Here is a 15,077-nt window from a genome sequence, read left to right as displayed (position 1 = left end):
ACCGGTGAAGCTCCCCCTGCAGGGGGTCGGAGTTTGGGCCTTCCCGGCCCCGCGGGGTCCCTCCCCCCCGCTTCTCTCTCCGGGGACGATGCAGGACTCGGGGGGTTGCTGAGTTGTGGTCAGGTAGTAGTAGTACGAGTGCCGGGAGGAGGTGGTGGCCGGCCCGGGATCTCTCCTCCTCCTCCCCTCTCTCTCTTCTCTCACTGCTCCTCCTCCGGGGAGGGAGCCTCGTCTGTCTTCGGTGACCGATCAGAAAAGGGGAGAAGATGGCCGAGAACCTGCTGGACGGGCCGCCCAACCGGAAGAGACCCAAACTCAGCTCGCCGGGCTTCTCGGCCAGCGCAGACAGTACAGGTAGGTGGGCCGGGGATCGGGCGGGCCGGAGGGGATGGGACAGGAGGAGGATGCTGGGCCAGATGTGAGCGCTGCATGGAGAGAGAGTGAGAGAGAGCATGGAGCAACTTCATCACTGCACACCGGACACACTCACCCAACTCTACCCGGGAGAGATCCGGACAGTGCAGGCCTCGGAGCACACCATGCACGGGGGACGTGTGATCTCTCTATGGTGTGTGTGTTCTCTCTCTATGGTGTGTGTGTGTGTTCTCTCTCTCTATGGTGTGTGTGTTCTCTCTCTATGGTGTGTGTTCTCTCTCTATGGTGTGTGTTCTCTCTCTATGGTGTGTGTGTGTGTGTTCTCTCTCTATGGTGTGTGTGTGTTCTCTCTCTATGGTGTGTGTGTGTGTTCTCTCTCTCTATGGTGTGTGTGTTCTCTCTCTATGGTGTGTGTGTGTTCTCTCTCTATGGTGTGTGTGTGTTCTCTCTCTCTATGGTGTGTGTGTGTTCTCTCTCTCTATGGTGTGTGTGTGTTCTCTCTCTCTATGGTGTGTGTGTGTTCTCTATCTATGGTGTGTGTGTGTTCTCTCTCTATGGTGTGTGTGTGTGTTTTCTCTCTCTATGGTGTGTGTGTGTGTTCTCTCTCTATGGTGTGTGTGTGTGTGTTCTCTCTCTATGGTGTGTGTGTGTGTGTTCTCTCTCTATGGTGTGTGTGTGTTCTCTCTCTATGGTGTGTGTGTGTGTGTTCTCTCTCTATGGTGTGTGTGTGTTCTCTCTCTATGGTGTGTGTGTGTGTGTTCTCTCTCTATGGTGTGTGTGTGTGTGTTCTCTCTCTATGGTGTGTGTGTGTGTGTTCTCTCTCTATGGTGTGTGTGTGTGTGTTCTCTCTCTATGGTGTGTGTGTGTTCTCTCTCTCTATGGTGTGTGTGTGTTCTCTCTCTCTCTATGGTGTGTGTGTGTTCTCTCTCTCTATGGTGTGTGTGTGTTCTCTCTCTCTCTATGGTGTGTGTGTGTGTTCTCTCTCTCTCTATGGTGTGTGTGTGTGTTCTCTCTCTCTCTCTCTATGGTGTGTGTGTGTGTGTTCTCTCTCTCTCTCTCTATGGTGTGTGTGTGTGTTCTCTCTCTCTCTCTCTATGGTGTGTGTGTGTGTTCTCTCTCTCTCTCTCTCTATGGTGTGTGTGTGTGTTCTCTCTCTCTCTCTCTATGGTGTGTGTGTGTGTTCTCTCTCTCTCTCTCTATGGTGTGTGTGTGTTCTCTCTCTCTCTCTATGGTGTGTGTGTTCTCTCTCTATGGTGTGTGTGCTCTCTCTCTATGGTGTGTGTGTGTGTGTTCTCTCTCTCTCTCTCTCTATGGTGTGTGTGTGTGTTCTCTCTCTCTCTCTATGGTGTGTGTGTGTGTGTTCTCTCTCTCTCTCTATGGTGTGTGTGTGTGTTCTCTCTCTCTCTCTATGGTGTGTGTGTGTGTTCTCTCTCTCTCTCTATGGTGTGTGTGTGTGTTCTCTCTCTCTCTCTATGGTGTGTGTGTGTGTGTGTTCTCTCTCTCTCTCTCTATGGTGTGTGTGTGTGTTCTCTCTCTCTATGGCGTGTGTGTGTTCTCTCTCTATGGTGAGTGTGTGTGTGTGTTCTCTCTCTATGGTGTGTGTGTGTGTGTGTGTGTTCTCTCTCTATGGTGTGTGTGTGTGTTCTCTCTCTATGGTGTGTGTGTGTTCTCTCTCTATGGTGTGTGTGTGTGTTCTCTCTCTATGGTGTGTGTGTGTGTTCTCTCTCTATGGTGTGTGTGTGTTCTCTCTCTATCTCTATCTCTCTCTCTCTCTATGGTGTGTGTGTGTGTTCTCTCTCTCTCTCTATGGTGTGTTCTCTCTCTATGGTGTGTGTGTGTGTGTTTGTGTTCTCTCTCTCTCTCTATGGTGTGTGTGTGTGTTCTCTCTCTCTATGGTGTGTGTTCTCTCTCTCTATGGTGTGTGTTCTCTCTCTATGGTGTGTGTGTTCTCTCTCTCTCTCTCTCTCTCTCTCTCTCTCTCTCTCTCTCTATGGTGTGTGTTCTCTCTCTCTCTATGGTGTGTGTGTTCTCTCTCTCTATGGTGTGTGTGTGTGTGTGTTCTCTCTCTCTCTCTATGGTGTGTGTGTTCTCTCTCTCTCTATGGTGTGTGTGTGTGTGTTCTCTCTCTCTCTATGGTGTGTGTGTGTGTGTGTGTGTTCTCTCTCTATGGTGTGTGTGTGCTCTCTCTCTAGTGTGTGTGTGTGTGTGTGTGTGTGCTCGCTCTCTCTATGGTGTGTGTGTGTGTGCTCTCTCTAGTGTGTGTGTGTGTTCTCTCTCTCTCTCTATGGTGTGTGTTCTCTCTCTCTCTCTCTATGGTGTGTGTTCTCTCTCTCTCTATGGTGTGTGTGTGTGTGTGTGTGTGTGTGTGTGTTCTCTCTCTCTATGGCGTGTGTGTGTTCTCTCTCTATGGTGAGTGTGTGTGTGTGTTCTCTCTCTATGGTGAGTGTGTGTGTGTGTTCTCTCTCTATGGTGTGTGTGTGTGTGTGTGTGTTCTCTCTCTATGGTGTGTGTGTGTGTGTGTGTGTGTGTGTGTGTGTGTTCTCTCTATGGTGTGTGTGTGTGTGTGTGTGTGTGTTCTCTCTCTATGGTGTGTGTGTGTGTTCTCTCTCTATGGTGTGTGTGTTCTCTCTCTATCTCTATCTCTATCTCTCTCTCTCTCTCTATGGTGTGTGTGTTCTCTCTCTCTCTCTATGGTGTGTTCTCTCTCTATGGTGTGTGTGTGTGTGTGTGTGTGTGTTTGTGTTCTCTCTCTATGGTGTGTGTGTGTGTTCTCTCTCTATGGTGTGTGTGTTCTCTCTCTATGGTGTGTGTGTGTGTGTGTGCTCGCTCTCTCTATGGTGTGTGTGTGTGCTCTCTCTAGTGTGTGTGTGTGTGTGTGTGTGTGCTCGCTCTCTTTATGGTGTGTGTCATTGTACAGATCTCTTCATACATCTCTGATCGCAGTGCTCTTCACCTCTGTGTGTGACATGCATTGCGTCTTGGGTGTGTCGCTATTAAACATCTGTGTGTTTTAATAAATGGGCAGCAAGAGTGTGTTTTTTGTTTTTTATTTTTATGAACGGGGCCTAAGGCTGCCTTGTCACCTGAGTGTTTTGTGTGTGATTTTTGCGCACATTTACTAAATGCACAGCTCGGGGCCATTCATTACACAACGCGTTTTTCTCATGGTATAGAATTGAAAAGGTTGCATGAGCTGCTCTTTGGGCAGACTGGAGGTTTTGGCGCCACAATGCATGAATGAGGCCTAAGGGTCTGTTCTCGTGGTGTGGGAAAGATGCGTTCTCCGTGCGTTTTACTATTCGTGAATGCGCTGCCTTTGCTAGGTTCACACTACGAGTTGCATATGAATCTCACAGAAACGCGCTGAGCTCATTCCTGTGCAATTCTGTGTGGTGCGATTTCAGGCAATTCATTTATGAATGGGCTCAAATCACACCATAGTTCACCAAAAGTAGTGCATGCACCAATTTTAGTGCCATGCGATCTGGTGCAGACAAATGTGCTGCGTTTGGGGTGTCTTTTATATTGCACTGATACCCGCTGCATATTGCAAGGGCAGTGCATTTTAACGCATGCGATTTTTCCACACTGCGTTCTGGTGGGAACTGGAGCTTAGGGCCAGTTTACACCATAAATCATACGTTGGCGTGCTGTGCGTTCCTGTGCTATTTACGCGCTTTTTGGTTACAGTGCGATTTCAGCCCATTTATTTGGGTTGAAATGACGGACTGCAGCAAAAAGTGGTGCATGCGTGGCTTTACACAGAGCGACCGGATCACATAGGAACCCTGTACCACGCAGTCTGGTGCAGACAATCGCACTGTGCGCTTGGGGTGCCATTAGCATGGCACTGACACCCGCTGCAGATCACAAGTGCAGCGCCATTTGAATGTGGTGCGTGAAACTTTCGCAAAACAAGGGTTTCCCACATGCCAAATGTTTTTTGGTTCTGGATAGGATGGATTCTGGTGACAAATTGTTTCGCGTGTTCAACTTTTTCTTCAACCGGCAACCCATAACACTGGCTGCATTCACACACAAAACGTGTGTCATGCTTGTGGTGCCGTTTGTTTATGGCGCACAAGAAATGCAAAATATCGCTCATAAAGGTGCATAAGTTACTTTGCTGTATGTTGGGCAGCATATTCATTTGTGTGTGTGTATAGCATGAAAACACGCAGGCTTCAGTGTGAATGGGGTCTCATTCTTCATGGTTGTGTGTAAAATGTTTCATATTTCATGTGTACAAGTGGAACTTCATCCAAAAGTGGAAGTTCTGTTTGCCCCCCCCCCCCCCCATTGCCAGATTTGGCACTTTTTTGGGTGGGCACCTGGTTTTGACAGGTACCCGCTCCCTCTTCTGGTCCTATTACCATAGCAATGTTTGGCCCCTCCTTATTGCCCCTCTGCCTTCTGTTACACATCACAGGTCCCAGAAGACTGCAGAACCATTTCCCAAACACAGCAAGGCTTGCACATGCGCAATAGGAAACCGCAAGACTTCACTGCTGGTTTCTCTTGTATAAGATGCTGGCGTCTGCGCCAGAAGCAAATGGAACAATCAGGTTGGGTGAGGACATCGCGGGATCCCTGGACAGGTAAGTGTCCTTATAATAAAATTCAGCGGCTACAGTTTGTAGCTGCTGACTAAATTTTTTTTTTTGGGGGGGGGAGACTGGAGCTCCTCCTTAACCTGCAACCCAGAACACATCTGCACTTTCCAGTGTAGTGCGCAGAAGTGCGTGTTCCTGCAACGCACAAAAAATGTTTGTTGGACTTGTGGTGCTATTAATTGCTAATGGCACCCCAAACATGGCCAGCAAAAGAACATTTCCATCCAAAAAGGTGTGTGTGTGTGTGTGTGTGTGTGTGTGTGTGTGTGTGTGTGTGTGTGTGTGTGTGTGTATATATATATATATATATATATATATATATATATATATATATATATATATATATATATATATATATATATATAAATATAAATTTGAGTATAAGCCAAACTTTTCAGCACTTTTTTTTTTGTGCCGAAAATGCCCCACTCGGCTTATACTCGAGTCACCTTTTTCGTGCCTGATCTCCCGGACTTTGGGGACCCGGTACCGGCCGGCCGTAGGTTCCCTGGCACACATGTAGCCTCCCTTTTACTCTACAAGTGTGCAAAGTTTGTTGTCCGGGGGACCTACGGTCGGGGAGCACTGATTTTTCAAAGCCGGGCACCCCTTCCATAGACTCCCATGTTAAACGTCAGTCTAGGCATGGACACAGTGAGGCATGCAGATGGACACCCTAGGCTTATACTCGAGTCAATACATTTTCCCATTTTTTGGTGGTAAAATTAGGTGCGTCGGCTTATAGTCGTGTGTGTGTATATGTATGTATGTATGTATGTGTGTGTGTATATGTGTGTGTGTGTGTATATATATATATATATATATATATATATATATATATATATATATATACATTCTGCTAGCCATGGTGTTGTGTGATCTTGCATTAGAACAGGGATCCTCAAACTACGGCCCTCCAGCTGTTGTAGAACTACACATCCCATGAGGCATTGTAACACATTGACATTCACAGACATGACTAGGCATGATGGGAATTGTAGTTCCTGAACAACTGGAGGGCCGTAGTTTGAAGAGACCCATGCATTAGAACATCCACTGACAGGGGAATGTTCCCTGATATCCACTTATGCATCAGACTGAACTTTGTGAGATGGATCTGTCCGGTGCGCAGTTCAATGTTGGGGGAACATTCCCAAAGAGAGCAGGCTGTCTTTTTCTATGAATTAATAAAAAGTAATTTTCCTCAGCTTTATAATATTAATAGTATGATAAAAAATATTATAATTGTCATTTCAATATGTAAGGCAGTTGGTGTCATTTCACTGGACGTGTTTGAGAATACATTTCTTATAATGTTTAGTGAACGGTAAAGCATGTTACACGAGCGATACAAGTGATTGCAGATGTTTAATGTTGGCTGGATCACATAGCAAACATAGTTCTGTCTCAAACACAATTCACTATTCGACAGTGTACTCGGAGGGCGCAGACTTTTCGTAGCAGCATTTGTGATATCAAAGAAAACTTCATCTTGCTTGTATAAAAAAAAAAAATTATGCATACACTTTAATATAAAATCGTATGCATCTCGCCTGCAAAATATGTGATGTTTTTTCCTCATTCTGCAGATGAGGTGCATGATTTTTGTGTGATAATTTAAAACATTTAAAATATATATATATATTAAATGTTTTAATTATGTGTGTCTGTATATGTTAGAGCTGCAAGATTAATCGTTAAACGAGATTGCGATTCTTTCCCCCCTCACGATCTTAACAAAGCATTTTCCTGATTCTTTGCAGAGTTCTCTGCTCAATCCGACAGCTGTCAAAAAAAAAACAGGCAGTCTGCCAAGTTTCAACATTCCTTAGCCACTGAGCTAACTATAAACATTGTAACGTTTTGTTCTTTAGATCAAGGGAATAAACTTTGGTCTGTAAATGAAGAGTTTACCCACTTAAAGGGGTTGTAAAGGTTTGTTTTTTATTTTCTAAATGGGTTCCTTTAAGTTAGTGCATTGTTGGTTCACTTACCTTTTCCTTCGATTTCCCTTCTAAATGTTTTGTTTCTTTGTTTGAATTTCTCACTTCCTGCTTCTCCTCAGTAAGCTTTCCACCATCATCCGAGCGGTGGAAACTCATTGAGAACAGCTTACGGAGGAACAGGAAGTCAGAAATTCAGACAAAGAAAAAAAACATTTAGAAGGGAAATGGAAGGAAAAGGTAAGTGAACCAACAATGCACTAGCTTAAAGGAACCTATTTAGAAAATAAAAAAACAAACCTTTACAACCCCATTTTAAAGGGATTGTAAAGGTTTGTTTTTTATTTTCTAAATGGGTTCCTTTGAAGCTAGTGCATTGTTCACTTACCTTTTCCTTCAAGTTCCCTTTTTTTTTCCGAATTTCTCACTTCCTGTTCCTCCTTGGTGAGCTGTTTTGGCTGGCTGACTAACCCCCATGGATGATGACAAGCTTACTGAGGAGAAACAGAAAGCAAGAAATTCAGACAAAGAAAAAAAAACATTTAGAAGGGAAATCGAAGGAAAAGGTAAGTGAACCAACAATGCACTAGCTTAAAGGGGTTGTAAAGGTAAAGTTTTTTTTACCTTAATGCATCCTATGCATTAAGGTAAAAAAACATCTGACAGCACCGAGCCCCCGTTTTACTTACCTCACCCCTCGAAAGTCCTGTGCGCGTTCTCGTCCTCCTGTTCGGTTCCCAGCCTGGCCGTTAATTGGCTAGGCTGGGCGGATTGATAGCAGCGCAGCCATTGGCTGGCGCTGCTGTCAATCACAGCTGATGACACGCTGCCCCGGGGGGGCGGGGGCGATGTATCATGGGAGCGCGCTCGCAAAAACTTCTCCACCATGCGAGGGAGCTCGTATGAACGTGGAAAGCTTTTGCGAGGAGGAGCAGAGACAGCCCCCGAGGGACCCCAGAAGAGACGGATCGGGGTCACTCTGCAAAATGATCTGCACAGCGGAGGTAAATATAACATGTTTGTTATTTTTAAACCCAAAAAATCTTGCCTTTAGTGTCCCTTTTAAAGGAACCTATTTAGAAAATAAACAAACCCTTACAACCCCTTTTAAAGACTAAACCTTTTTCTGACACTTGTTGGTATATTTTTTAGCAGTGACCCTAGAGAATAAAATGGTGGTTGTTGTAATGTTTTATGTCACACTGGATTTTTTTTGGGGGGAAAAAAATGCACTTTAACCACTTGCCGACTGGCTCATGCCGATATGTCGGCAAAGTGGTATGTTCCCGCGAAACCCCATATGGGTAAGTTGCTCCCTTTTTTAAAACCCATAGGAGGCGTGCACCCGCTACATGAGGGGGACGCGATGCGCGTGACGAGCAGGCGTGATCCTTGTAAACGCACAAATCCCTGTTCCGACAGGGGAGGAGATACAGATCATCTGTTCCTTCTAAGTAGGGACAACGATCTGTCTCCTCCTCTAGTCAGTCCCATCCCCTCACAGTTAGAAACACACCTAGGGAACACATTTAACCCCTTGATCGCCCCCCTAGTGTTAACCCCTTCCCTGCCAGTGACATTTATACAATTACCAGTCCAAAAAATGTGTCAAAAGTGTCCGATCTGTCAGCCGCAATGTTGCAGCACTGCTAAAAATCGCAGATCACCGCCTTTCCTAATAAAAAAAAATATATATAAAAACTGCAAAAATCTTTCCCATAGTTTGTAGACGCTATAACTTTTGCGCAAACCAATCTATATACGCTTATTGTTTTTTTTGTTTTTTTGGCAGTATATTGTGTGACATCTCTAGTCGGAGCTGCTGAGCTATTGTGTTCTGTCGGAGGGCTGCCCCCCGCCAGAACACTCCGGTCAGTGATCTTTGCCATTGGCTGAGAGCGCTAATTGAGAGCCAATCGGCTGCTGGTTTTCCAGCATGCTCGACTGACAGAAGCCGGCTAAATGGCTGGCTTCTGTCTGACCGGCTGCTATACACACTGGCTGATTGTCGGACGGTTTTTATTGAACCAGCCGATGTCTCCCGACATTTGGCACGTTTGTACCAGGCTTTACACACTGCAAAGTACTTGGTACAAAAGCTTCCTTCGATCCATGTAGGAGTGAGAGATCTAGCTATGCCTTTGTGTGTGTATAATGTTCAAATATTTATAGTATAGGTCAGTGTTTCTCAACTCCAGTCCTCGGGGCGCACCAACAGGTCATGTTTTCAGGATTTCCCTCAGATCAAACTGCTGTGGTAATTACTAAGGCAGTGAAACTGATAAAATCACCTGTGCACAATAATGGAAAGCCTGAAAACAAGACCTGTTGGTGCGCCCCGAGGACTGGAGTTGAGAAACACTGGTATAGGTATACATGGCACTGTTATGGCATATGGATTGGCAAACACATTTGTATGATAGTGATGTAAAAGGTAGGTTTTAAGTTTGTAAGTATCTGCTTAAAGTAGAGTTCCACCCAAAAGTGGAACTTTCGCTTTAAGGTATTCTCACCGCCTGACATGTCACATTTGGCATGTCGTTTATTTTAATTTTGGGAGGGGTGCATAGTTTTGACGGGTACCCTGCCCCCACTTCCGCCCTCACCACCTAGGCGGCTCTTAATCCCCCCCCCCCCCCCCCGGCATCTTCTAGGGCAGTGATGGCGAACCTCGGCACCCCAGATGTTTTGGAACTACATTTCCCATGATGCTCAACTACACTGCAGAGTGCATGAGCATTATGGGAAATGTAGTTCCAAAACATCTGGGGTGCCAAGGTTTGCCATCACTGTTCTAGGGCATGTCATAAAATATTGCTCGGCCATTAAGGGCATGCAGCGCGACTCGTGCATGTGCATTGCACACCCGGTTGTGAAGCTGCAAGCACACTTCAACTCCACACTTTTTTTTATGATGTGCTTATTGTAGTGTGTGTGTATTATATATGTATTATTAAAAAAAAAAAAATATATATATATATATATATATATATATATATATATATATATATATATATATAATTAGGGCCGAAACAACTAATCGATTATGAAATTAATCGATTAATCGGCCAGTAACTTAATGGGGTTAAAAAAATAAAAATAAAAAAATGGCCCTTTATAGTACAGAAAAAGCAAATCGCTACTGTAAATATTACTTTCACTGTTCAACAGTAAAAAATTAACCCCTTACAGTAGCAATTATTTGCTCCTTTTTATACTAATTTTAGTTTTTTTTTTTTTTTAACCCCATTATGTTACTAAACATCTCAGGCTGGGGTCACATCTCTGTGTTTTTTGGTGCTTTTTACAGAAAGACACTACAGTTCATTTAAATGTTTTCCTAGTGGACACGTTCACATGCATGATTTTTTTTCAGCTGCTGCGTACTTGGAAAGAACAATGACTTTTTTTTTAATGCAAAATAGTGCTATTTTGTGTTTTTTTTTTTTTTTGGTTCAATATAAGAAGAAGCTGCAGAAAAGTATGTAATGCGTTTTTGTGAAAATTTGTGTTGTTTTAATTTGGCCAAAAAATAAAAATGCAAATCACTGCAAAATGACTTTTTTTTTTTATTAACCGATTAACCAAAACAATTGGCCAACTAATCGATTATGGAAATAATCATTAGTTGCAGCTAACGATTATTCATAATTGATTAGTTGGCCGACTTGTTTCGATTAATCGGATAATAGCCTTAAAAAAAAAAAAAATGGCTTTCTTTTTTTGGGTCAGTTTGTTGTTGGGCAGATTACAATACACAAATTGCCGCAAAAACACATTGCATGCTTTTCTGCAGCTTCTCCATTGAAGTATATTAAACCAAAAATTAACAAAGTTGCCCTTTCCAAATACACAGCAGCTGAAAAAAAATCATGGATGTGAGCGTGTCCCATAGGAAACCATGTAAATGAACTGTAGTGTGTTTCTGCAAAAAGCACCAAAAAACACAGAGGTGTGACCCCGGCCTGAGATGTTTAGTAACATAATGGGGTAAAAAAAACAAAAATAAGTACAAAGAGCAAATAATCGCTATTGTAAGGGGTTCATTTTATTACTGTGGGACAGTGAAAGTAATATTTACAGTAGTGATTTGCTTTTTTGTACTATAAAGGGCTTTTTTTTTTTTTTTTTTTTTAACCGTGTGTGTATATCTATCTATAAAATATGTGTCTATTTCATTTTGTATGTTTTAAATGAAATTTAAAAAAATAAATAAATACAACATATTTTATCAAACGCTTTTAGCTTTTTAGACTCCATGCACACTGAAGCTGATAAAAGCTATAAAAAAGCGCCAGTAGCTTTGCAGGGAGCCTGTCAACGTTTTTTTAGCGTTTTTGCAATAGCTTTAATCAGCGTTTTTCAGTGGATTAAAAAACGCTGCCGCCGGTGTTTTTGAGCGTTTTTAAATCGTTTTTTTTGCGCAGCAGAAGCAGTGACACAAGGTTAGAAAAGTAGTTGTGCTCCCGGAGTGCTGGGACCGGCGTTGGGATGTGTTCACCGTACTGTCGCAAGAGCATTGAAAGTGGCAGGGATGCAAATAGACAGTTTGGATGTGTGAGGACGGATCGCGGGAAGTGAAATGGCTGCTCAGACAGGCTGGACAGTCACTTCACAAAGCAAAGGAATAAGGGGAAACGCACAATGCACGGGCGCCAACAATAGCAAGTGGTGCACTGAATTGGAAGTGTGCTATAAAGTGAGGCATCCGTTTACACTAATAGGTGATCTATATAATATAATTGGTGTGAAGCAATGTGCAGTGTTTACTGGAAGAACATTGTTTAGGGCTGTGGGGACAACATAGATGGGATATGGAGAACGGTTTACTATGTGTTGATAGAAATATGTAGAACATTACAGCAATAGTATGAATGTTGCAACAGGGTGGATTATTTTTTTATTTTTATTTTTTAACGTTAGAAAGAAGGCTTGATTTAACCACTTGAGCCTTAGCCTATTTTTCAAACTTGTTTAAAAAATTTATTTTTTTTATAGAATATTACTTGGAACTCCATTTATATATATATATATATATATATATATATATATATATATATATATATATATATATATATATATATTAATTTTTCTAACTCTCGAATAAAATGGCAGTAGTTGCAATACTTTTTGTCACACCGTATTTGCGCACCGGCCTTACAAGCACGCTTCCTTTTTTTTTTTTTTTTTTTTTTTATTGTGCACTTTTTTCAATAGTAAAGTTAGCCCGATTCTTTTTATATTGTAAAAGATTATGTTACGCCAAGTGAATTGATGTCACCCTTCAAAGTTGCGCCCGCTAGTGGAATGGCGACAAATTTTTATCCCTAAAAATCTCCAAATGCAGCGTTTTAAACAATTCTACAGGTTTCATGCTTTGAGTTAAAGCGGTAGTTCACCCCCCCCCCCCCCCCCCCGACACATTTTACCATCGAGACAGGCATTGTAGCGCGAGCTACAGTATGCCTGTCCCGATTTTTTTAACCCCGAACTCACCTTGTAATCCGACATCGTAGGTTTCGGCTCCCGCGGGGAATGGGCGTGCCTATGGAGAGGGAGGATGATTGACGGCCGGCCCTGGCACGTCACTCTCCCCGAAGACAGCCGGAGTAGGTCTCGGCTCTTCACGGCGCCTGCGCACAGGCTATGCGCACGCGTCGTGAAGACCAAGCCTATTTCGGCTATTTCCGGAGAAGCGTGACGCGCCAGAGCCGGCCGTCAATCATCCTCCGTCTCCATAGGCACGCCCATTCCCCGGTATCTTCGATGGACGACTACAAGGTGAGTACGGGGGTAAAAAATTCGGGACAGGCATACTGTAGCTCGCGCTACAATGCCTGATTTTAAGGTAAAAGAAAAAAAATTTTTTTTTTTTGGTCGATAGGGTGAACCCCCGCTTTAAAGAGGAGGTCTGGGGCTATAACTATTTCTCTCGCTCTAACGATCGCGGCGATACCTCACGTGTGGTTTGAACAGTTTTCATATGCAGCTGCTACTCACGTAAGCATTCGCTTCTGCACGCGACCTCTTCAGGAGGGTGCGCGTTTTTAAAAAAAAAGAATTTCACTCATTTATTTTACTGGTTTGTGGTGTTTTTTTTTTTTTTTTTTTGTTTTGTTTTGTTTTTTTACACTTTTGCTATAAAAAAAATTGTGTCACTTTTATTTATATTACAAGGAATGTAAACATCCCTTGTAATAGAAAAAAAAGTATGACAGGACCTCTTAAGTATGAGATCTGGAGTCAAAAAGACCTCGGAATCTCATGTTTACACTAAAGTGCAATAAAAAAGTCTCTTAAGTGCCGACTTACAGCGCGACTTTGTAAGGCGACTTCAGTGCGACTTGGAGCAACTTACAATGCGACTTAAATTTGCCTCCAGAACAGTGACTTTAGCTGTGGCCAATCACAGAATAATCAGCTCTGTGGGAGGGAGGGAGGGGTTTGCCTGAGTAAACTATTTTCTCTTCCTGTAAAGTTGATTCAGTTAAGACAGTGATCCGACTTTGGAGGCGACTTCCATTGAAATCAATGGGTACAAGTTGCTTTTGAAGTAGTACAGGAACCTTTTCTGAAGTCAGAGTGTACATTAAGACGACTCTCATTCACTTTAATGGAATTTCTCATGTCGCCCATTACAAGTGGGATCCCAAGTCGCGGTAGTGTGAGCCGGTGACTTGTCGTTATGGTTCCCCTATCCAGATGGTTCCTGTAAGGACTGCGCAGGCGCAATCCTTGCCGACGGAAATCTCCGAACCTCGGCCGGCATCCAGGCTCATTCTTTAACATCCCCGTGGATTGGAGGATGTTAAAAAAAAGAGCCAGGAGGCCGAGCGAGCGAAGTGAGGCCGACTGGCCACTTTCCTCAAATTCCACGTCGCCCTGGATGCCGGCCGAGGTTTGGAGATTTCCGTTGGCAAGGGTTGCGCCTGCACAGTCCTTACAGGAACCATCTCGATAGCCGGAACCATATTGGCAGATCACCTGGACAAAGCCATGGGCGGAAGTGATGTTTGATGTCTTTTCCGCCCTGCAATGGTATGGAGCCCCAGGTCTTCCCCTCACTTGTCTCCATACCACATACAGAAACGGACACTATCCACCTCAGCAGAGGGAACTGGAGCGGGGTTGTCTGCCGGTAAGTGATCTTGTGGCGAATCCGCTGCAGAGACCACTTTTATCTGAAAGTCTGCCCGCTGAAGAAGAGGATACTAGGGTTTATGGTAGCTAGCTGCTGCCATAACGATGTATATAGCCGCATCCTTCATTCGGAGATCTGTGAATAAATAAAGTCCTGTTTTCCACTGCGGCAGATAGCTTGTAGTTCAGTGAGCTACGGGGGGCACTAATTAGTGCCCTCAAAGTTAAAGCGGAGTTCCACCCAAAAGTGGAACTTCCGCTCATCTCATTCCTTCACCCCTCCTGTGCCACAATTGGCACCTTTCGGAGGGACGGGTAACCTTTCTCACTTACGGGAGCCTCAGCCGTGGATATTGACGTCACCGCTCGGCTCCCTCCTCCTTCCTGTTGCTGGGGCCAGAAGGAGAGAGGAGCGGGCCTCGCGCATGCGCAGTAGGGTTCCCGGCGTGAAGCCACAATGCTACACTGACGGGTTACCTTGCCCGCAATGGCAGCTGCAGCACCTGATGGAGACATCAGCTGCGGTGCCGACATCGCTGGGCTCCAAGACAGGTAAGTAGCTGCTGGTATAAAATATATATATATATATATATATATAATTTGCAGACCCTCTCTTTAATTTACACTACTGGCTGAGAAAGCTGCAGGGAGAATGTGCAGGAGCCTGACAATCCACCTGTGATCCACTGATCGCGGTTGCAATGCTCTGCAGGCTCTTGAGGAAAATAAATAAATGCACAATTTGTTTTACCTGCAAAAACGTGCATGCCTCCTGTTTTTAAAAACCTTGTGGAATTTGATACAAATTTGCCTGTTTTCACTGGGTGTTGCCAGAAGCTGTAAACAATGAAAATAGCAATGTTAGTTTACATTTTCTAGAACCACAGATGAAAATATATGCTTCACTTTACCCTGAAATGTGTGTATAGTCCATGTGTGCTGAATAAAGGCACGGGTGGTCTGATCTCCCACTGAGGCTGCTGCATTTTGACAATCAACCCCACCG

General features: G+C 43.9%; 1 protein-coding gene across 2 annotated transcripts in view; it reads left to right on the top strand.

Moving 5' to 3' along the window:
- Positions 1-245: 245 nt before the first annotated feature.
- LOC120943332 (CREB binding protein) overlaps positions 246-15,077 on the top strand; it is a 98,719-nt gene continuing 83,887 nt past the window's right edge. For both annotated transcript variants that reach the window (XM_040356567.1, XM_040356566.1), the window contains exon 1: positions 246-354. In XM_040356567.1, the coding sequence (XP_040212501.1) occupies positions 267-354 (88 nt within the window). In that variant the 5' untranslated portion in view covers positions 246-266. The remainder of the gene's footprint in view (positions 355-15,077) is intronic.

The sequence above is a fragment of the Rana temporaria genome, chromosome 6, assembly GCF_905171775.1.
Source record: "Rana temporaria chromosome 6, aRanTem1.1, whole genome shotgun sequence".
NCBI classification, from domain to species: Eukaryota; Metazoa; Chordata; class Amphibia; order Anura; family Ranidae; genus Rana; species Rana temporaria.
Note: the sequence above shows the minus strand (reverse complement) of the source record. Positions and strands in the feature narration are given on the sequence as shown.